Here is a 24,932-nt window from a genome sequence, read left to right on the forward strand (position 1 = left end):
CCATATGCCAGTGTACATAATGGCCCACCAGGGTCTATTTTCTTTTGTCAATTTTCTTGGGTAAAGTATGAAAACTATATCTTCCAAAGAATGTTTATTTTGTTTATTGATGAGTAAAGGTGGGAACAAAAATAGCTGTCTTTAGAAATTGGACTCAAACCTTAAGTGTGCCGTTTTGCCCCACCTTCCCCTATAGATGTGTGTATATATATATATGTTTAATTAGTATGAACATTTTTGCGTATATATACGAAGGATATCAACTTCAAACTCTCTTTTCCAATTGAATAAAATAAAACATCACATCACATACGGTTTCAGATCCTTTTCTCTGACAACCAACGTCAAAGACGTAATTTGCCAGGAAATGGAAATCGAGAGACGTATTTCAACTTCTATTGTTTCCTACCGACAAAAAATACTTTCTCTAACTTTTTTTTCTATTACACCAATCGTCTGAAGTCCTCCTCTCTCAACTGTTACTAAGTAAATGGAATGTGATCTAACTACTATGAAATACACACACACACAACACACACACATATATATATATATATATATATATATATATATATATATATATATATATATATATATATATATATATCATTCACCATTATAGGACACCTTGCACAGAACACGGCTCTTATTTCCTTCCCGGGGGCAAAAAAAGAAGGAAAAAGAGAAGATATAATAGTCTCTTAACCTTCCCTGAGTCTTGTTGGACTCCCTCCCTCCATCCTGAGGTCATTCGGAAGCTCATTGCACATGAGGCGGAGGTCAAGTGGAGGAGGAGGAGGATTCCTCCTCCATAACAAATTCTTCCTCCTCATGGCAATGCCTTAGATACAATCTATCCACTCCACCAACATCATCTTACCACCCTACAACCTCTCTCTCTCAATCTTCATTTACAAGAATTCACTCATTGTTGAACGAGGCGGTCGACTACAATGGCCATTGGACCCAAAAGAGGATGAATTGTAAACTTGGATGTTACGATATTTCTTGGATGCTTTCCTGGATATGATCATGAGAGAGAGAAGAGGAGAGAGAGAAGAGAAAGAGAGAGAGAGAGATAGAGAGAGAAGGAGAGAGAAGAAGGAGAGAGAGAGAGAGAGAGAGAGAGAAGAGGTTTTGGAAGAGACTCATTCCATTCCTTTTTTTATTGTGCTTGAATACTTTCTTAAATAACGTGAGTGTGTCTACGAGAAGTACCCCCTGGGTCGGGACAAAAAAGTTAGTATATCTTATTTAAAACCAGACCACTGAGCTGATTAACAACTCTCCCTAGGGCTGGCCCGAAGGATTCGATAATTTTACGTGGCCAGGAACCAACTGGTTACCTAGCAACGGGAAATACAGTTTATTGTAGGATCCGAACCACACTATATCGAACAATTAATTTCTAATCACTGGAAACAAACTCCACTGATTCCACGTTGGCAGCGCGGGGAATCGAACTCAGGACTACCGAATGGGTAGGTGAGCACGTCAACCACTCGTCCAATGAAGAACTACACCCTTGGACAATTCACCCCCTGAACAATTACCCCAAGAGGACAACTACCCCATAGAACAATTACTCCAAAGGACAATTAACCACCCCCCCCCCCCCCACCCTTATTATACGCTGTTTTCAGAATAGGATAACTGTTCAAATCTCTCATGATTGTTTTTGGCGTTTCAATCATTTCAGCAGCTCTAGAAAATGAGCAAAGTTGTTTGGCTTTTATCAGGTAAAACAGCGTAAATGAATGAATGGTACTGAACGGTCACTCAGCAGTCGATGAATTGCGTCTCATTGTGAAAATATCCAGGGAACCGCCTTGACTTTTCCATCTAGAGACCAGTGCAGTCCCTTCCTCTGCATAAATAATTACCCTGGTTTTCGTGTTTTCCAAAAATCAGAATTCTTTTTTAAACAGGTCCAGAGTTATAGTTAAAATCTTTCGTTAAAATCAATTTCCTGTGTTGTTCTATGCTTGTCCGTTGAAACGAACTTCTTTGCGTTTAGATGAAGAGGCCGGAAGTGAGACGAACATCGTCGCTGACGTCTAATGTGACGTTTTCAGTGGTGAATTGGAGGCAATTTTGCTCCCGTTTGATGCAGACGTCATAGTGTCCCAGTGTACTGCTGCATTGAAATCTCCCATTACTATGCAGAATTTGTTGTTTATTTCTTGTCCTAGTAGTACATACGGCTCCTCATCAGGCAATTGTGGTTGGTGGGGAGGTCTGTACACTAGTATTAGAGTTAGCTGCTTCACTAGACTGCTTATATTGATGCCAGTTACTTCTTGCTGGTTGCAATTTTACACTCTATTGGACTGAGGTGGTCCTTGACATATAACATGACTCCTCCACCCTTTTTATTCCGTCTATCTTTTTTGAATAATTTATATCCTGCTATCTTGTTGCTACTTGTATCCATGTCTCTGTGATACCTATTATGTCTAATTCTTCACTTGCTTTATCAATGTTTTGAAGATAACTCACTTTGTTCCGAATAGATTGTGCATTAAAGTGCGCCACTCCGAGGGACTTTTCTATCCTCTCTTTTGTCCTCGGTGGCTTTATTCGTTCCCCTATTTTCACTGTTTCCTGCTGTGCTGCTACTAACCAGATTCTGGGAGCTTTCCGACTTCTTCCCTTGATTGTTCAGTTCACTGAGGTGTTTTAAGAGGTTTTCGTTAAAAAGGTTTCCTAGCAATTTTGCTCCTTCCAAATTCAAGTGAGCTCCATCTCTTTTGTATAGTTTTTTATTCCCTACAAATCTGTGCCAAAAGGAGAGAGAGAGAGAGAGAGAGAGAGAGAGAGAGAGAGAGAGAGAGAGAGAGAGAGAGAGAGGCCTTGATGTAAAAGGCGAAAATATTGTCTCCATTCATCGCAGGAGAACAATGGAAGGCTCCTTTATAGGGGAGCAAAGTGGCCTTCCATTAGACGATCTTTTTGGTCGATAATAAAAAGGAAAAAATATACCCAGAGTACGATTGCTCTCCTTAGTTTGCTTCGTGGTTCTCGGGGATTACATGTTTGTATTTTTGTAAAACACGAAAGAAGAAGAAGAAGAAGAACTGATGGTAATAATTTGTTTGTCCCACTCTATTTGTCATATGTTTATAACTATAGATCTATATTTACGAACACGCACACGAACACCCACCCACACACACAGAGTATATATAGTATATATATATATATATATATATACATATATTATAGAATTATATATATATATATTATAATATTATATATATATAATATATATAATATGTAATATATATCTATATATATATTATATATATATATGTATTATATCTAATATATAATATATATTATATAAATATATATATATAAGTATGTATGTATAAATAAAGGTGTTTTTGCCACGAAGGAAAAAAATGAAAAGCGAGATAGCCAAGCACTTTCGGTCTAGTACGACCCTTTACTCAGTCACAACTAATCTTACAGAGGAAAAACATAGTCAAAGAAGGCTTAATATCCAAACTGACATTACAAGATTAGCAATAAGGTCGATTTCACTCTACAGAAACGAAGAAACGCCTGAGGACAGGATAAGCGAATTTTTAGGCAGCCACACCTTGACGATACACACGTAGTCAAAACAGATGATTCATCCAGAAAACGGTACATTTTGAAAAACAAGGAGGCATATACAACGTATTTATCATGAAACACTTACAAAAATGCTTCCCAAAAAAAGAAAAATTAATGAAAAGACGAAAAAAAGGAATATAAATATATCCAGCGAGATAGAGTGAGAGAGAAGAGAGAAGAGAGAGAGAGAGTAGAGAGAGGAGAGAAAGAGATAGAGTAAGAGAGAGAGCGAGAGAGAGAGAGAAATAATAAGTATATATGTGGGACTAATTTATTAGTAGTTCATTTATTTTAAGGTCCTTCATAAACATTTTACAAATATACAGGTCTAAATGGTACAATCCCGGACTAAGATTTAGGTTGCTTTTATTAGTGATTTGTATAATTGCTGATTTCAGTAAATTTCTTGAAACATAATCATTAGATCTAGCAATTCAGAGGTATCACCCCAATTAATACAATGAGATTTTTCACGCAGATGGATAAACAGTGCATTTGAAGCCTGGGCTGTTCAAACTGAATACATATGCTGCTTAATACGTACACATAAATTTTAACATGGCTGACCAACGTAAAACGATGGGCAATCCTTACAAGGAATTTTGTAAATGATGTTGTTATTTGTTACGGGACTATTATTAATTAGCATACTTTAATGGTATTGTTAATAAGAGAACACTACATTTACATTAAACGATTTAAATATTGATTTTATGGTTTCAAATTCATGAAAGTAAGGCAAGCTGAGTACATTTTTAGGCATTTCTTTTTCATAACTAGCAACACTATAAAAATTTTTGTGAGCTTTTTGATAACATAAATCAATTATATGAGGTGGGTAGCAGAGATCGTTTCCTATCTTTTTTATGTATTCTATTTCTTGGTCAAGATATTGTGGACTCGTGATACGCAAAGCACGTAGGAACATAGAAGAAAAAAATTAAATTCTAATATTAAGATGGTGGCCAGAATAATAATGTACATATGCTAAATTATTTGTGGGTTTTCTATAAATACTGAATTTACATTGGAAAGATTCTCTATGTATTAATACATTTAGGAAGGGTGGGATGACATTATTATGTCAATTTCAACAGTGAATTTTATGGATGGCACTAAATTATTCAATTTAGACAATAAATCATTTACATCGATACCAACAGGTAAGACTACTAAGATGTCATGTACATATCTGTACCATTTTAAGGGGACAAGTGTGATATTCGGGAGGTGTTGTCTTTCAAAAAATTCCATATATAAGTTTGAAAGGAGAGGTGATAAAGGGTTACCCATGGCCATACCAAATATTTGTTGGTAATATTCTCCATTAGAAATAAATCTGCAATCACAAATACATAACTTAATCAATGAAATTATGTGACTAACGGAAATAGGCAATTCATGCAATACAAGTTCATTACTTAAATATTCTAGCACAGAGTCAATAGGGACTTTTGTAAACAAGGAACATACATCAAAACTGACAAAGATATCACTAGGGTTTAGTAAAATGTTATTTAATTTTTCCACAAGATCAAGAGAATTCCGGATGTGTGAATTAGAAACAGTTCCTAGTAGCAGGGATAACAATTTAGTAAGATATTTAGATAGTTTATAGGCAATTGATCCTACAGTACTAATAATTGGGCGCATAGGTTTGTTTTCCATATGAGTTTTGACTCCAAGGTGTGGCTGCCTAAAAATTCGCTTATCCCGCCCTCAGGCGTTTCCTCGTTTCTGTAGAGTGAAATCGACCTTATTGCTAATCTTGTAATGTCATGTTGGATATTAAGCCTACTTTGACTATGTTTTTCCTCTGTAAGATCAAAGTGCTTGGCTATCTCGGTTTTCATTTTTTTCCTTTGTGGCAAAAACCTTTATTTATACATAGCATCACGTTTTATATACTTCGTGATCAAGTTATTCATGTATGTATGTAGCCTATGTATGTATATGTGTATAATTATATAAATGTCAATATATATCTATAGTTATACATACATATGTATACAAGGGGCTTCAACGAGTAATGCAACATAATATTTTTCTCGGCTAATTTAGTTCAAATAATTTGAAATTATGCGTCATGTCATATATTTCAATTAATTTCCTAAAGATGGCTGCAGCATAATCAGGTGTCAAAAGGGCGTATGTGACTGAGGTACGTTCCAAACCAAGATCAGAGACAGAAATCCTTTTGTAGGAGGAAGAGACCGTCAGATATATTCACAGGCGCCTGCAGAATGTCTAAGGAGACCTGGCAGTGGATAAAAGCGCTGTGAATCGTTGGGCCAAGAGTCTATCTATCATCACCAGCAGAAGGACAAGAAAATCTCTGATCTCCAGCTCCCTGTCCGGCAGCATACAGCTGTGACACCTGCAATAGCCGAGGGACAAACCTTTGAATACCCTAAGTTATGGACAATTGTGTCGGCACTACCGGTCACCTCGAAGAACAGTGGCCGCAGGTTCCACATATGCGCCCCTCACAGCTGTGTGCGACCGGCTAGGGCGCAAGGGAACAGTCAGATTTACTTGTCCTGCATGCGACTTCCCTAACCATACCCGCTTCATGTCAGATATATCTTGAGATATCTATTGACAAACATTTTATGTATATATATATATATATATATATATATATATATATATATATATATATAGTATATATATATATATATATATATATATATATATATATATATATATATATATATATATATATATATATATATATATATATATATATATATAAATATATATATGTATATTATATATATATATATATGTATATATATGTCTATATATATATATATGTTATAACATATATATATATATATATATATATATATATATATATATATATATATATATATATATATACGTATATAATGAACTTTATTGAAATTATACAAAAGTTTATATTTTTTACAATTTCAATAAATTTGTCATCGTTAACCTTGAGTAACTACCTAAACCTTATTTACAATTCAAAATAACTGTAAATGTTTCAGCTTTAAAAAAAAAATCCAATTCAAAGCCCCTTACAGCAAAACAAAAACAATCACTTTGATATTATTGCAAGTTGCAATAAGACCTCCAATATCAATTAGCTGGTCATCAAGCTCTTTATAACTGCGTCTTATGAGCGATTCGTCCTCGTTCGTTGCCACACCGGGAATTATTACAGGTTATTAATAATCCTCCTGGGCCATTTTGTGGTTAGGAGCTCCTGGGGATATTGCAGTAGAAGCCAGGAAAGGCTGTTATGTTATACTCTTCTCTATTTACCTTTCTTTCCTATCCTCTTTCCTGTCTCTCTAATCTGTTCGTGGTCGTTTGTTTTCCTCTATTTCACTTTTTTCATGCCTCTGCCCCACCCCCAACCCCCCGTCTCTCTCTCTCTTTCTCTTTCCTACACAGACACACACACTAGTCATATATTATTACATAATTTGTTACTGTCCATCTACTCACCGCTATCTCTAGTGTCTGTACACTTACGTCAGTTATTCGCGGTGCACCATTAATTTGCAAATCCGACTAATTAAGCGCTTTTACATAAATAACCTCTAAAAGTGTAAGTCGTAAATAAGATACTAAGGTCTGCAGTGAGAAACAATCAAGATGATGATGATCTGAATATAGAACAAATACACAAAAAATACAAAGAACCAATTAATCAGAGATTATACAGACTGGCAACCAATATATGGAGTAAACTAGTTCAATACAATAGTGAATTATCAGAGGAATCGGAAGCAGAAGAGAGAAACTACCCAAATAACACAGACCACAGATGGTGGAGAAGAGGATCTTCATATATTCATCACGATGAATCTCAACCACTATACTATTAAGAAATGCCGTGTGGAACAGTAATATGTAGAATTTACCATCTAGATATAATGCAAAATCATTAAGTTATTATTAGGGTTAAAATGAAAAATTGGAACATATTTTAAAATTTAAAATATGTAATCTGTACAATTCACCATGTTGATATAATGTCAAGCATTATTGTAATATGCAAATATTAAGGCCATAAAACTGTACCCTTACCCAAATAAAATTGTGGATAAACCACACTTTACATTATTCTTACTCTTGACTTTTTAAAATATTCCCTACCTTGGTTAGCTATATAGCTGACTGCCCTCACTCTTCTCTCACCATCTTACTTATCAGCTAAACAAATAAAAATAAATAAAATGTCCTCGTATGTTTCTTTTAAGCTACATTGATTAAGCACAAGAAACTATATGGAAATGACAGAACAAACGATTTGAAACATTAAGGCAACAAACAACACAGAAATTCGTCAACAACCAGTGATTTATAGACCACAGTAGTTGCAAAGTCTACCTCCATCACCTGCCCTGTTTACGAGGAGGGGAGGGAATGAGGAGGGGAGGGGAGGGGAGGGGAGGTAGGAGGGTGAGGGAAGGGAGGGTAGGGGAAATGGTAAGGGGAGGAAGGTGAGTAAGAGGGTAAGGGAAGAGATAAGGGGAGGGAGGTAAAGATTGAGGGGGAAAGGGGAGAAAATAGGGAAAGAGAGAAGGGTGATGGGGAGGGGAAGAGGAGCGGAGGGAAGAGTGTGGGAAAGTGGTGGGAAGGGAGGGAGCGGGGAGGGTGAGAGAGAAGGTAGAGTAGGAGGGGGCGGTGATTGAGAGGGATAGTAGGGTTTCTTTTTTGGAAGGGAAGAAAGACGGGGAAGATAAGAAGGACGGGGAAGGGAATAGTGGAAGGGAGTGAGAGGAGGAGGAAGGAGGGTGATAGATAGATGGACAATAAAGTATATATCTCATGTTAGAAATGTATACTCATTAATAACAATAAATAGCAGCAGGAGCAGCTTTAGTAATGATATGAACAAACGTGCTCATTGTTTCTTCTAAGCTCTATTGATTCAGCAGGAGAAACTATAAGGAAGTGATTCATTTATAAACCACATTAGTTACAAAGTCTAGGCATCACCAGCCCTGTTTACGGGAGTAGGGGCGGGGGATGGGGAGAGGGAGAGGAGGGAAAGGGGTGGAAGGAGGGGCAGGGGAGGAGGATGGGAAGGGGAATAGGAGATGGGGGAGGGAAGGGGGGAAGGAGGATGGAAGTGAAGGGGGCAAGGGGGGAGGTTAGAGGGGAGGGGTAGGTAGAGGGGATGGAATGGGAGTAGGAAGATATAAGATACAAGACTGGGAGTAGCCAGTGTCCTCAAATCCACCACCCAAGTAGTCGTCCTTTCATCAGAAAGATTTGCATATCTGAGCAGAAGGAGAATTTCTTGTGGTGTCCTTTAGAGGAGGTTGTGCTAGTTAGCTGGGCCGATTTGGATCCGGACATCCCTTGGGCTGCTAACTTCTTTAGTTATTATTCATAAAAAAAAAAAATTAAAAGAAAAAATAAGCCTTATTCTGATACATCTTTTCGCGAGAATAAAAAATATGCTCATACTTTTCTTATACGATGAAAAATAACGATGATATTAGGGAATGTGCTTTAGCTAGGTAACTTTTTTTATCTGAATATCCGGCCATGCTAACTTCTTTAATAACAGTTGTAGAGATAAAGAAGAATTATTCTGACAGAACTTTTCACAAGGTTGCAAAATATGCTCTTACCTTTCTTTTGTGATGAAACATAAAGATGATATTACGGTTCAAAAGATGCCAGCCTATAGCTGCCCAACCTTCTGTTAGACAGGAAAATGAATCAAATCTATCTCTACAGTGGTATCAAAGAATTCTTACTTACAGGTTTTTAAAAATATAAATGCAAATTTACTAGAATACTTCTTTAACACAAAACTTGTTTGTAAACAACATTCTTAAGTTCACCATCAAGAGCAAGAATAAGTAAATTTTTGGGTGGGTGAATCCACCCTTGAGCAAGCAACATAAAGTTGCCTGTGGGAAAAACATGACAATCTCAAATCCACTCCACAGTACTTAATAGACTGTCCCTGTGCCTTGCTGATCATGATCAAGAATGCAAGTCTCACTGGAAACTGCAATCCCTTAAAGTTAAAAGGGAGATCTGTAAAAATGAGTGGTATCCATGGGATAAAAACTGTTGCATTCTCATAAAGGCATCGAAAGTGTCACTATTCATCTCAGCAACCACAAAAACTATGGATTAGACACTAATATCTGTCATTTTTGACATTTTATTTCTCACCCCTTCTCACATCCTCACCCTTGCCCCTTCCTATTCAGACTGAATTTGGACTTAACCCTTAAATGGACGGAACCATCAAATGAGTATCGATAACAGGTTTTGGGTGGTGGACGGGCTAACTCATGGTGAGTATTAATATTATGCGCCATACAATTTGGCTGAATCAGGAAGGAGAGAGTTTCCATCACTTTATGGCCCATACATGACTAGTGGCATCTTTGGAATCAGGCAAGCTCAAACAGAGGGCATCTCAGTAATATCAGTATAGTTCTTGACATGAAAGATGTGTGTCATGCTCCTCTCTCTCCCATGATGTCTTTTTTTATTTATTTGCTCATGAATTTACCCAGGGATTATTGTTGGTTTTAGCTATTATCTTTTTAGCTATTATCTTTTATTATGTCAGTTATAATTATTGTAATTTTGCAAAAAGAAAAGCAAGCATCCCATCAAGCAAGTAAACTTAAAAAGGGTAAACCCTCCGTCCCAATATCCCCTCCCTTCCTTCCTACCCTCACCCCCATTCCCTCTTTGTGAGACCACATAGAGAAAAGAGGCTGGATCAATCATGTCAGGAGCTTTGTCAAAAATGAAAGATTTTTTCAAGTTAATGCCTCTTAGTTTTATTTTTCTTTTACTAAAGGTAAGGCTTACTCTTCTTCTTCTGGTTATTAATTTAACTTTATGCCATGTGACCAATGAGATTATAATTTTTTTCATAGTATTGTTTAGTTATGTGTTTTTGCTCATTCAATACTTTTATCTTTCAGTGGAGATGAATAAGGACGCAAGAAAGAACAGCAAGTAAAAAAAAAATTGCATAAAATAGAAAATGAAAACAATACATTTAAAAAGAATAAATGCTCATATGAAAGGATCTGCAATCAGACCTCATGGAAGTCTAAAACAAGGAAATATATTGCTGAAAAATAAACTTTAAAATAATTCAAAGAAAATGAAAGGTGGAGCACAAGAAAATCTAATGAAAAATGAAAGGAAAAATTATAGAGCAAGAAAAATAGACTTCTCGGTTAATAACAGAAAACTGTTTGACTTATGCTATGAGGAAGGTAGCTGAATAAAATGTGATTTTCGTAAATGCAGCATTGTTCGTATTTGATATAAGCGAAGAGAATCCTGGCAAAGCCAAAATATTCATCAGACCTTGATAAGAAAAAATGGAGACATATCACCATAAAAAAACATGAGTGTCAGCAACAAGGAGAAACCATCTCCCTGCCAAGTGTTTAAAATCGGGCAGCCATTTAAAACAAGAAACATTGCACTAACAATACCTCCTCCTAGGCCTGTATCTTCCACTAACTATTTTCAACGACAAGCAAGAAATCGCATCACTATGAGGGTGATATCACATTTGTTTAACAAACTGCACATTCGTATTTCAGGAAGCTTCAAAAACACACTTAGCAAAATATGATTTTTTCTCCTCTATTGCTCAGTGTCTAGGTAGCAAATCGACGACAAAGAAGGCTACCAAAGTCATTTCTTTCTGTTCTGCGGTTTTGGAAAGACACAAGATAGAATTTAAATTTATGGACTATCATAAGAAAGCAATAATTACTTATCTGGAATATAATTGTTCAAAATTGATGACCAGGATACTAAAAATACTTACCGAAATAAGCATAGGTCTTGTGTTTGCTTGACCAAGTTCATGTCCTTGTTAATACCATTCTTAAAGGCTTGATGATTTGCAATGCATCAATTTTTCAAGGCAAAATGGAGTGTTACCTGGTTAGGTTTCTGATAATAGACAGAAAAAGAGAATATTGAAATTTTACTGATGACTATGATGATGAAAACGTTTATGTCCACCTAATTAAGGTAAATTTATAACTTTCTTTTAAAGTGACAGTAGGAAGCATAGCAAATAAATGGTGGGGTCTGGGATGGGGGGGTGAGCCCCAGCTAAGCAACACTGCCAAAAGGTTATGTTTGGATTGTGTCCTTTGTAATCAGTTGGCTTATCTGGGGGGTGGAGCCCCAGGCCAAGTAACACGGCCAAATAGCCTAGTAGGCCGTGTTACTTGGCCTAGTAGTACTAGGTTTGATTAGGTTGGGTTAGGTTAGGTTGGAACAGTTCCAACTCAGTTTTCCTTATGTAATTATGTATTTGTGCTTTAATGTGTTTTGAATGATTATGATAGTAAATTTTTCTTTTGTTGGATGTAGTAGGGAGGAATGTAATTATAACTCAAAAACCGTAACTTCACTTCCCACATGTATTACTATCAGAATCATTCAAAACACTAAAACACACAAGAGAATTGCATAATTACTTGGAACTTATGTAAAAATTTACCTATGTTTTTCAATGGCACACCATTTTAAAAGTGAGCAGATTGGGGACACAGGCCTAGCCTAGCAAACATCATTCCCTCGCTACCACCAGTCTGTGAGGCAGCCTCTCGTTCAACAAAAACATAAATTAAACACACACAACATGAACAAAGATGAATTTTGTATAAGAAAAAACAAAATGGGTTTTGCTCTGAATACGAAAATAGAAAAGGTTTCTATGGTTTGTTGACGTCATCCTGAAGGACTCCCACCGAGTGAGGAGCCGCTTTTTGATCGAAGCCCTTTCCTACACAATCCCATCGCCGCATTTAGATACATCTCTGAAACTGAAGGAGCCGACGGCTGAACAACTGTTCGAAAGAACGAGACCTTGACGCAACCAGTGACCTAAAGGACTTGTTTACTGCTGAGAATTTCGAATAACGAGCAAGAAATATCTTACTCTAGTATATAATGAAGTACATATAACAAGAATGATGTGATTTAAAAACTGATATCGCCACTGTATTTATTAGCCACGATCATAATAAGCTGAAAAGCAGGACATGTCAACAGGGAAACCCAATAAAGGCATTTTTCACCGAGCACAAAATCACCATAAATAACATTCGTTATCCTTTCTTACCTATGAGATGTTGGTCCCACTTGCTGCCGAGGGATTGTTGCGCCACTTTCTACCATTAGACGCCGCAAAACACACCACTATGCCTAAAATGAACGAAAAATAATGATAAATAATCACTGGTGTACAAGACCAATTTCCGCGAAATCCGGGGATTTCCCGGAAGCATCGACGGCGCCACCCTGGTGGTGGGAGACGGAAGTAGTACCCGGTGATACCTCCACAACAAAAAATGATAATATATCAAAACTAAAACATTTAGCGAACAACCTGAGATTATTATCCATCTTGAAATAAGGTGCATCCAATTCTATACTTCTACATTACTGTTGCTAATTTAAAGAAGACGAACGGTTTTGAATCTGGCAGATTAAATGAAAACGTTGGCATCAACTGGCTTTCTTCTGTGGGTTTAGCTTCGATCTACGTAATTTACGAACGATCTCTCTTCAAAGTTAGAATTTCAAAGTTAGATCTCTTTTCAAAGTTAGAATTTATCGTAAGAAGAATTTTTGACTCCTGGGCGACCAGAGAAATCCTCAAAATTGACAGGAATTATTAAGAAATGGAAAAGTTACCCTTGCACTAAAGTTTGCTGTCCGTTTTCATTTAAAGGAGAATTCGTTAATGCTGATATTTTTTTTACCACTTAAATACTATTGAGTATATGTTTATCAGTTTACTATTACATAACGTTTTATCAAAATAAATGCATATCAACATATAGGTACTAGTGCCCAACATACTTTGAAAGTTCAAAATAAATAGCTCATTAACTTGGTCATTTTCATATAAACGACAAATGTCATGTTACATAGAATGTAAACAAGCGAGTCTGTCTCGGCTTAAATTGGCCGAATCGGGGCAGGCTGGAAAATCTCCCGGCCTGGAACGGTTCCTCCTCCTCCTTCTCCACCTCTCATTCGCCACCTCATCCTCCTCCTCCTCCTCCTCCTCCTGCGTCTCATTCTTCACATCCTACTCCGCCTTATTCTCCACCTCCTCATCCTCCATCTCCTCCTCCTCCTCATCCTGCCCCTCCTCCTCTTCCTCCTTCACCTCCTCCTCATTTACCACCTTCTCATCATCCTCTTCCACATCCTCCACCTCTTCAGCCTTCTTCTCCTCATTCTCCATCTCCTCTTCCTCCTCCCCATCCTCATACTCCTTCTCCTCCTCATTCGTGTGAGTGTGTTTGTATTTTTATTGTATTCAATGCAGCTAAATGTTATTGGTAGAGTATGACATCTCGTTTTCTACTAGTATATATACTATAGTAGATTCACATCAGCCATGCATCTGATGTCTAGGCCAGTCCCTTACAACTTTCCTGATTGGCTGTTGATAAGCCAATCACAGGGCTGGAAACTCTCAGTATCTCGAGAGAGTTCACATAGACATCATGTATGTTCCACCTCTCCTGATTGGCTTATCAACAGTCAATCAGAAGCGCCACAAGGGACGGGCCAAGACATCAGATGCATGGTTGATGTGAATCTACTACAGTAGAACACAAGGTGTTATACTCTACTGAGAGATACACTAGCCATGACGTGACACAAATCTCGTATCTGCAACAAAAATGGCGCATACTCCCGAACTGTAACCGAGTACTGGACCTTCCCTGAAAATGCGGGACACCAGATCTTAAAAACTAACCATAGAATCTTTTTGAAAATAATCTCGTTATGTTTCCCACGCGCAAATTCCCCGAGGTAGGTAATCTAAATTAACCTACCCCAGGGGCATTGCAAAAAAAACTGGGACTGGGCAATACTAGTACAGTACATATTGGGAATTAGCGAACGGGACAGACAATGAATAGGCCTATACAGCAAAGCATATATTATTATAAACAATGTAAGAGATGACTGTCAATAAAACCTCCAAGCAACTCAGGACTATTTTGGATAAAAAAAAATCATATTATTGCTTAGAATAAATTTTTCTTTTAATATCTCACATGGAAGCTTTGACTGCAATACAACCGATCATTATCACGACTGTGGCTTTTTCTTTTTTTACGTGATGACGGTAAACCTTAACTGATCTTCAGTGATGTTGGATTTTTATGTTTATCTGTCAGCTTAAAAAAAAAAAAAAGCCATAGTAATGATTTAGATAGGTTCTATTGCAATCACAACTTACAATTAAGATATTGCAAACCTTCACGGATAAGCAAACCCCCCCCCCCAAAAAAAAAAAAAAAAAAAAAATTAAGCGTTTAAGGTTTTTTGCCCATATCCAAAGCAGGCCAGATGTGTTTTCATGCTTTATTGATAGACATTATCTCTCGTATTTTGAGAATCAGTGCATTTCTAGGCCTACTCATTTCCTGCCCCTTTCCCAGGTGGCTCTCCTTTCACTGGTGCGATAGTTGTGTCACTTCTTGCCCAGTGGGTCTTTTAGCAAGGGTTGGCATCTCGGTTTCTTCCACCATGTATTTTACCACAGCACATTTAAGTTGTATTAAATACGCACACACATACATATATGTATATATAGATATATGTATATAATATAATATATCTATATATATTATTAAATATTATAAATATGATAGATAATATTATAATATTATATATACTATTTATATATAGAACCGTTAGTCTTTTTCTTTAAATCAACAACAGTAGTTTTAGAATATAGAAATTATGTATCTTTTTCAACGTGGGTAATCGTGGCTGGTTGTTTATTAATTTCTATAGTTTTGAGAAATCACCTTTTGTTGTGGTGGTGTCATAACTGGAGATGTTACCTCTTTAATATTAGTAGTCCATTCCATTCCCTCTGTCCACTCACCAAAGGAAGTTTTAGCTAGAGGTCGTAGGCTTACTGTCATAAGGATGTTAACTATTGCAGCTTCAGTAATATATTTCAGTGCTTGTATATACAACGAAACCTTGTATAGATCACATATATGCCGAATTGCCTCAGTAATATAATGATACAAGCACACGAAAGTCCAGTTTGTATTAAATGGTCTACGACGATCGAACGCAAGCAAACGAGGAGCTTTCTATAACTGTTTTATATCTTTGTAGGTCAAACAAATTTAAAATACTTAGCTAACAATAAATAAGTAAATGCAAAAGCAATGTATTTTATAATTTCTTGCATGTAAATTACTTAAGTAGAGTGATAATCAAAACAACATGATATATTTTGTCGATGATTCTTTCTGCGGAAAGTGAAAGAGACAGACACTGAGACATCGGCTGGAACTGGAAGCAGGTGAATTTTACTTAATTTAGCTTGGCAATGGCTCTGCTGTTTTCTTTTCTGAATACTTTGCATATTTACATAATTTCCCCCTAGCATACAAATGTTTTAATAGCTCAGTGACTAGCACTCCCGGGAGTGTTTGGCAAATAACATACGAACAAAATTTTGAAATCTCATTGAGTTCCCGTCATCCTTTGGGTGTTGTGACATAATGCACGACACAAAACGCTAATAAAGACACACACACACACACACACACACATATATATATATATATATATATATATATATATATATATATATATATATATATATATATATATAGATATATATATATATATATATATATATATATATATATATCTATATATATATCTATATATATATATACTATATATATAATATATCTCTATCATCTATCTATATATATATATATATATATATATATATATATATATATATATATCTATCTATCTATATATATATATATATATATATATATATATATATATATATATATATATATATATATATATATATATATATATATATATAGAACCATTGGAACAACATTCAAAATTAACAAATAATGGCTACATAATAAAGGAATTCTGACTGGAATATGATGATATAAAATGAAAGTGTGCTTAAAAGAAGGCCAGTAAAATCAGTAGCACAGGTCTAGCGTTCGGGTATCAGTGCTTCGTTTCATAACGGCCAACTTTTCCAGTCTCCCTAGTTGGATACAACTTTGGCATAATAATGAAGTGGTTTTTATATTCATGCAAAGGAATCGTTTTACATGTAACCAAGTTTGAATGATAAGGAAATCCTATGATGTGAACTGTTTGTGGCCATAGGTCGGTGTCTAGCCAAGGCTATCCCAGTGAGATAAAGCAAAGTCATTGAAAGCCATCGTTTGTTTGTGTTTTATATGAACAGAATGCGCGATGCAAGTTCGTCTTTCCTTTGCTTGAGTTGTTATATGAATGATTTAGATATGAATGGTTAGGGTCTTTACAGGAAGGTGTGAGGGACAAACAAAAGATGTGTTTGATCGACACTGGTGGAAGAAAGTTGTCACAAACATCGACCCCCATCGAAGTGGGAAAAGATGCAGAGAAAGAATAGGAAAGTGTGGGGATTCTTCGTATATTGAGCTACATTGGCTCCCAGTAAAAGCAAAAATAAAAAAACAAAAAAAATACGTCTTACAGTCTGAGGCATATACTATAATATAGCGAACCAACATATCTGAGAAACTGCTTAAATTTCTTTAGAACTGAAATGAATATTGTGATCAGACAAGCAAGCGAAGCATATAGGCCATTTGAATCTAGAACAAATTGTAAGTCAGGTGAGAGAGAATTTGAACATTGCACATCAAGGCTTTACAAAAAAATACCGCCGGAAATGAAGATCATACAAGAAGGAAGCAGATTTAAAGAGAACTAAAGACTCCTATTCTGAGGAGCTACGATACTGAAGAGAAAACACTAAAAGACATATTGTTATAAAATATAAGGAGCAACTTATATTTTGAAAAAGTACAAGGGCCGCCAGAGAGGAAATCATCCCTGTGGAGGGCTGTAAATAAAACCAAACAAGTAGGTTTCTGTATATAAGTATTCAGATATATTAATGAAGATATCGTTTGCATCTTTATCACTTTAATACTACGATATTGGAAATATTGATTTCAACCGACCACAAACTAGCTATGAGTATTGCCTCATCTACCCAAAACCCTTGTTGGAATTTGTTAATTAAGAGAGTAGACGTCACGTGTCCCACCCACCAAATGGGCGGCGCTGCCTGCAGCCAACTCCAGCCACTCAGGAACCACGGAAAGTGTACCTAATTATGATCGTGGTTAATAAATACAGGGGCAATTTCAGTTTTTAAATCACATCATTCTTGTTACATATACTTCATTATATGGTAGAGTAAGATATTTCGTGCTCGTTATTCGAAATTCTCGGTAGTAAATAAGTCCTTTAGGTTACTGGTTGCGTTATTTCACGCTGGACGAGTGGTTTTCGAGCTGGGCTGCCATCCGGGTGGTCCCCACGATCCCGGCTCGGCAACGCGGAATCAGAGATTATTTCTGGTGATAGAAGTTCATTTCTCGATGTGTGGTTTGGATCCACAATAAGCTGTAGGTTCCTTGCTAGTAACCAATTGGTTCCTAGCCACGTAAAAATATCTAACCTTCGGGCCAGCCAGGAGCTGTTAATCAGCTCAGTGGTCTGGTAAAATAAGATATACTTAACTTTTACTGGTTGCGTCAAGGTCTCGTCTCTTCAAGCAGTTGTGTTGACAAAAGGAACCTTGCTGTATTTTGTCAGTCGTTAGGGATTCCAGACTGCATAAGTAGGCCTGTAGGATACAGTCTCTGCCGTCGGCTCTTACAGTTTCAGAGATGTAAAGGTGGCGATGGTGTTGTGTAGGAAAGGGCTTCGATCAGAAAGCGGTTTCTCACTCTCGGGGGGAGTCCTCCTGAAAAACCTTTTCTGTTACCTGAGCCAAAGCAAAGGTCGTTGTGTTTTCTCATATATAAAATTCATCTTTGTTCAAGTTACGTTTAATTTGTTTCCGTTAAACGAGAACGAGAAGCTGTCACACAAATTGGTAGTAGCAAGGAAATGACGTTTGGTAGCCTAGACTACGCATGGGCCTACAAACTCCTCGCTTGTTAAAATTCTCCACCATTTGAAATATATTTTACAGCTCACTTACAAAACCGAAAAATATGTTTTCCAGCGGTAAAAGTTAGAGGATCATCAAGCTTAGGAAAAAATAACATTTAAGAATGGTATTAGCAAGGAAATGAACTCGTCCAAGCAAACGCTAGACCTGTGCTTATCAATTCGGCAGGCATTTTTAGTATCTGGCCATCGATTGACAACGATTATATTCCAGATAAGTAATTATTGCTTTCTTATGGTAGTCCACTGAATTAAATCCCTACTTAAGTGTCGTTCCAAAACCATAGAACGGAAATAAATTGCTTGATAGCCTGATTTGTCGTCAGTTTGTACCTAGACGCTGAGCATTACAGGGAGAAAAATCATATTTTATTAGGCATGTCTTCAGCACTTCCGGATTTACGAAAGTACTTTTTTTTTTTTTTAAGTGACCTAGATACCGCCTTCATAGTCGAGCTATTCATTGCTTGCCCTTTACAATGCTTGGTGGAATGTTGGCAAAGGAGGCGCTCTTGTTAGTGCAGCGTGTCTGGTTTCAAACGGCCACCCGAGACCACACGCTTGGCAGCGAGAGCATCTTGTTACTGACTATGGTTTTCATGACGCTATCTAGTATACCTCCATCACAAGACGAACAATACTGTATTTACGAAAATCACATTTTATTCAGCTACTTTCTTCTGCTGTTATAGCATCAGTCAAATAGTTTTCTGTTAGTTATTAACTAAGGAGTTTATTTTTCTAGCTCTCAATAATTTCCCTCTCATATTTCATTAGACTTTCTTTGGCTCCACCTTTGATTTTCTGTGAATTATTTTAAAGTTTATTTCTGGGCAACATACTTTTTTTTTTTTTAGATTTCCTAAATGTCTGAATATACATATTTTCACACAATAATTTGTTAGTTTTCAAGTTTTATTTTTATTTTCTATATATTTACGTAATTTTTAATGTGCATTGCTGTTCTTCCTTGAATCTTTATTCACCTCCATTGGTAGGTGAAATACTGAATGAGCTAAAAAATTCTGTAAATTAAACAAAACCATAACGAAGCGAAAAAAAAAAAAAAAAAAAAAAAAAAAAAAAAAAAAACAATCTTGGTCAAGTGGCATAAGGTTAATAAATCAACAGTTAACAGAAGGAGAATAAAAAAAATGAAACGAAGTAGGATTAACTCGACATATTTTTCCTTTGCACAATTGGTTCCGCCTCTTTTCTCTGACGTTATCTCACCAGAGGAGTGTTGGGGACGGGGGAGGGGGGATGGATGTAGGGGGACGAGACATGCCCTTGAATAAAAGGCTTCCCTCGTAAACTTCTACTTCTACTCCATTTCCTGAGGATCCTGCTGACGTTCGCGCAATATTTCCAATAGAAGTCGTGTCTGCTCTGTCATTATTACTGGTGTGGGTTGGGGGGGGGGTCGTAGGTTCAGTCACTCGATTGCCCACTCAAGTGCTTTCTTCTTCCTCTTCTCAGCCTTCTTCTTCCTCGTCTTCTTTCAATATGGGAGCTTTACAAGGAGCGTTTTGCTGTCAAAAGGAAAGCCTTTTCTATCTTCAATTAATGAAAGTGTTGTGTTACTGAACGTAGCCACTGGTGCTGGTGGGTGGCGGGGTTGGGGGGAATGTTTTGTCCTTAGTGAATTTTGTAATTAAGATAATGCACTCTTGTATAAATTTATGTTATTTATTGTATATTTTGTCAACAGCATAACAATTATTCTAGTCAATTCATATTTCAACCCTTGGACCCAACGAGACCGTGGCATTTGCTGGTACTCGGTGGAACCCCCTACAATCCTTTCACTCAATATATGTGGATATGTCGCCCATAAATGTTGAGCCTTCCCCAACAAACACATACACACAAACACACACGACTAAAATTAAAAAAAAAAATGCAAAGGTTATTACTCATCATCCAAATTCTTACCCTTTTTTTAATGTGATGGGTGAGCTTGCTTCTGGCTACAGAGGATATCAAAGTCTGGAACTATGTTTGTTAACTGCAGACGCATATCAGGTGCTGCAGCCAACTTGCCTCGGTATTTGCTTTTAGTTGCAATATAAAGAGACAGCTGCTTCACACATGCATGTTGTTGCAAAGGGCATAAGATGTTTCAATGCTCGTTCAGATAATTCTGGATACTCATGCAACAGGTTTATCCAGAAAGGAAGGAGATAGTCCTTGTTGCATTTAGTTTTCAAACTTAGGTCGGATGAAATGTCAATAAGCTGTTCTTTTTCAGTCACTGACAGATTCTGCTTCATCACATTATCCCCATCCATGAATGGGTTGCGCTGCCATGTCAGAGGGTCTGATTGTTTTGGAAAGTACTCTCGTAAATTATCTTTTAATTGTTGTAGGTACAAAATCATGCAGTCTCTTGTACTACCAGCCAACTATGGCAATTTGGCAAGCACTCTGTCTGGGTTTTCTTTATACAGCCAGCCCAGAACTCAGTCTTAGGAAGAAAAGGTTCAATTCTGTCTTGAACATTCAAAATATTGATAGTAGAACCTTGTAATGATAATGATAATGATATCTGCAAGAAAGGCCACCTTGCATACCCAGACTTCATCAGTGAAGTGGCTTAACAGAGAAGACTTGTGCTCCCTTAGAAATACTTCAGACTCATTTCTCATTTCATACACACGTGAAAGAATTTTACCACGAGATAGCCAACGCACTTCTGTATGTAACAACATGGTTTTGTGAATGGATCCCATCTCCTGACACAATGAGGCAAACACTCTAGAATGAAGAGGCTTACCCTTGATGAAATTAACTACCTTGATTACTTCATTAAGTGTCTTTTAGATCACTTGGCATCTTTTTCACAGCTAGTGCTTTTGTATGGAGGCAACAGTGTCTATGCTCCACAGCAGGTGCAACAATTTTTATGAGACCAATTACACCCTTTACTGAGCCTGTCATTGCCTTTGCACCATCAGTGCAAACAGCAATGCAAAGGTCCCAACTAGATCATTTTTTCTGAAGTATGTGTCTAATATCTTAAATATATCCTTACCTCTTGTAGTTTTCTCGAGAGCTTGGCACACCAGTAGATCTTCATGTTTAGATTCATCTGACATATCGTACAAACACTCCTTAAGGAGGACAGCTAACCCGGCAACATCGGTTGATTCATCAAGCTGAATGGTGAAGCCCACAGGACTTATTTTGATGCGGTTTATTAATACGGTTTCACAATTATCAGCCATCTCTTTGATTCGACGTGATATGGTGTCATTTGACAGGGGTACAGTGTCAAGAACCTTGCTATATTTCTCACCAAACATACAGAAAACCACATCTTTCATGCACGATTTTAGTAAAGATTCTGCAATTGTATGAGCTTCACCAGCTTTAGCAATGTGATAACTTACTCGGTACGATGATTCAAGTGCATTTCTATTGCCTTGGTAAGCAAATTTTTTTATGGAAACCATACTTTCTTTTCACTGATCTCGTTTTCTTATATAATAATCACCGTGTTTGTTAACTAACTGTTGGTGGTTGGTTTCAAGGTGTCTCCTCAATTTTGCAGGATTCAAGCTACTATTAGCCAAAACTTGATTACTTTCAACACATTGTCCATCAGGAGCATTTTCGTCTCCAACTGACATAAAAACAAATTTTATGTAACTGTCATCAGATTTGCTCTTCTTTGAATTCCCAATACGTGATTTACTAGCTCTTGATTCTTGTGCCACAGAAGTAGAGGCTGTAGTTCATGCAAGGATTCTCTTTTCATCCTCCACCTCCTCTTCATCCTCCACATCCCCCCTCCTCTTCTCCTCCTCCTCTTCATCCTCCTCCTACTCCTCCCCTTCTTCCCCTCCACTTCCTCGTCTTCATCCTCCTCCTCCTCCTCTTACTCCTCCCCCTTCTTTTCCTCCTGTGAGTCTAACATCACATATTATGAAAGTGTATGAAAGGGTAATGAAGAAAAATATTATGAAACATTTAATGAAAAATAATTTGTTTAATATAGGACAACATGGTTTTGTATCCGGAAAAAGTACACAAACCCGACTGTTAGTCCACCGTGAGAACATATATAAAAATATGAAAAAAAAAAACGGGGAAAAGAAACAAACTATGGTTTACCTAGGGGGACTTTGGCAAAAAGCTTTTGATAAGGTAGACCATAATATATTAGCGAAGAAAATTAGAAAGCATAATATAGTGAACAAAGTAGGAAGATGGACATAAAATTTTTACAAAATAGAAAACAAATAGTGATTGCAAACGATGAGAAATCGGATGAAGCTAAGATAATATCCGATGTGCCACAAGGTACGGTGTTAGCTGCATTGCTATTTGTTATTATGATTGCAGACATAGACAGTAATGTTAAGGACTAGATAGTGAGTAGTTTCGCCGATGACACAAGAATAAGTAGAGAAATTACTTGAGACGAAGATAGGAACTCGCTACAAAGAGATCTTAACAAAATATATGAATGGGCAGAGGTAAATAGGATGGTATTTAACGCTGATAAATTTGAATCAATAAATTATGGAATTAAAGAAGGAATGCTATATGCATATAAGGAAGCAGTTAATGACCTTGGTTTGATGTAATTATTCCAAAACGAAGTCACTGTTTCGATCTCAAAGCAAATTCATCATTTGATCAGGCGATATAAATAAAAATTTCAGTTTTCACTCAAGTCTCTACACAAAAATACAGAGGGTAGTTATTGTTGAGACCCCAAAGCTAATTCCGTGTTTTATAAAAATTCAAACAAGTAATCCCCGAAAACTACGAAGCAAATTAAGGAAAGCGATCGGACTCTGGGATATTTTTCTCCTTTAGTTTTTATCGGTTAAAAAGATCGTCCAATGGAAAGCCACTTTGCTCCCCTATAAAGGAGCCTTCCGTTGTTCTCCTGCGATGAATGGAGTCAATATTTCCTCCTTTTAAATCGAGGGCCGCTTCTCTCTCTCTCTCTCTCTCTCTCTCTCTCTCTCTCTCTCTCTCTCTCTCTCTCTCTCTCTCAATTTCCATTGAGAGCGAGAAAACGAGGAAGAAGTAGGAGAAGGAGAAGACGGAGGAGGGGGATCAAAATACAAAACGAGGAGCCTCCGATGTTCTTTTCGCCTCTCGGTTAAAATAGGGTCACGAGATCTTGGTCAAAGAAGAATGTTGACTTCTAGTAGCTTTGGCTGCCCTTATTCCGAGGGAAGTGCTTCCTGATCCAAGAAGATTGTGTGAGCTTTACTGGTACTATTTAGTTAAAGGATTTGATTGTGTGAATTCTATGTCAATGGTGTGGGAAGATGTTAGCTTACCGCGTAGCTTTGATGGTCATTTTTTTTCTTTATTACTTTATTGCACCGAGTTGGTTCTGTTTGCTCTCCTGTTGTGGGAAATAATTAAGTTGCGGTAATTATTTGAATTAAATGTGTTTCATGTTTAAGCTCGATCAACATCCTCTTTAGTGAATAATTACTGTCTGAACTCTGTTTATATAAGTTTAAATTTCGTCTTAACGCCTTATGAAATGACAGCTAGTCACGAGAAATTTTCTTTAAATTATCAAATTTGTAGAGAAACCAAGAAATCAGCTGCCAAATAAACGAACCGGTCTGGGCCTGAGAGAGAAGAGAAACTTCAGAGGAAGGAAAATATTTGGGGGCGGGGGTGTGTCTTCCAAAGAGAAGGGAGATCCGCCTCGAGATCTTCTGTCTCCCATTTCTGATATTAGTCTTCTTGTTGAAAGAAATGATGCAAACAGAGTGGAATTATGCGGCCCTAGGGCCACTTACGTTAGTCACATTGAGACAGCGCCTAGATGGCGTCTGTCATATCACAGAAATCATTGGCAGTTTTTTAGCATTAAACGAATGGCATGGAATTCTTAATGACGCAGTGATCGAATTCATACAAACAGCAGAACCCTAAATGAGGAATGATTGATTCAAAGGAGATGTCCTTACACAAGCCAAACCAAGCCTAGATACCCAGGGAGCAACTCAGGGCCTCCTACCATTCACTAGTAGACATTTAACATTTACAGGCCTGGATGCAGGTGGCAAAATGTACTATTTACTCAACCACCCACAACTACCCCCCACAAAATAGTTCAGCAAAACCCATCCTAGATGGCCGAGGAGCATTTCTGGGTATTTTACGTTCCCAGGTGACAGAGGGCGTTTAACGTCCAGCCAGAAAACCAGGTATCAAAATGTGCTGTACCTACACCCCCACCCAAAAACAAAAAGTTGTTGATATCTTATATCGATGCC

At 37.1% G+C, this 24,932-nt stretch overlaps 1 protein-coding gene across 1 annotated transcript in view; it reads left to right on the forward strand.

The window, feature by feature from the left end:
- Positions 1-15,148, forward strand: part of LOC135200711 (uncharacterized) — a 125,708-nt gene extending 110,560 nt beyond the window's left edge. The window contains exons 3-4 of the mRNA XM_064229319.1: positions 13,558-13,924; positions 15,090-15,148. Coding sequence (XP_064085389.1) covers positions 13,558-13,924; positions 15,090-15,148 — 426 coding nt within the window. The remainder of the gene's footprint in view (positions 1-13,557; positions 13,925-15,089) is intronic.
- The last annotated feature ends 9,784 nt before the right edge of the window (positions 15,149-24,932 follow it).

This window comes from Macrobrachium nipponense, chromosome 27, assembly GCF_015104395.2.
Source record: "Macrobrachium nipponense isolate FS-2020 chromosome 27, ASM1510439v2, whole genome shotgun sequence".
In the NCBI taxonomy this organism is placed as follows: Eukaryota; Metazoa; Arthropoda; class Malacostraca; order Decapoda; family Palaemonidae; genus Macrobrachium; species Macrobrachium nipponense.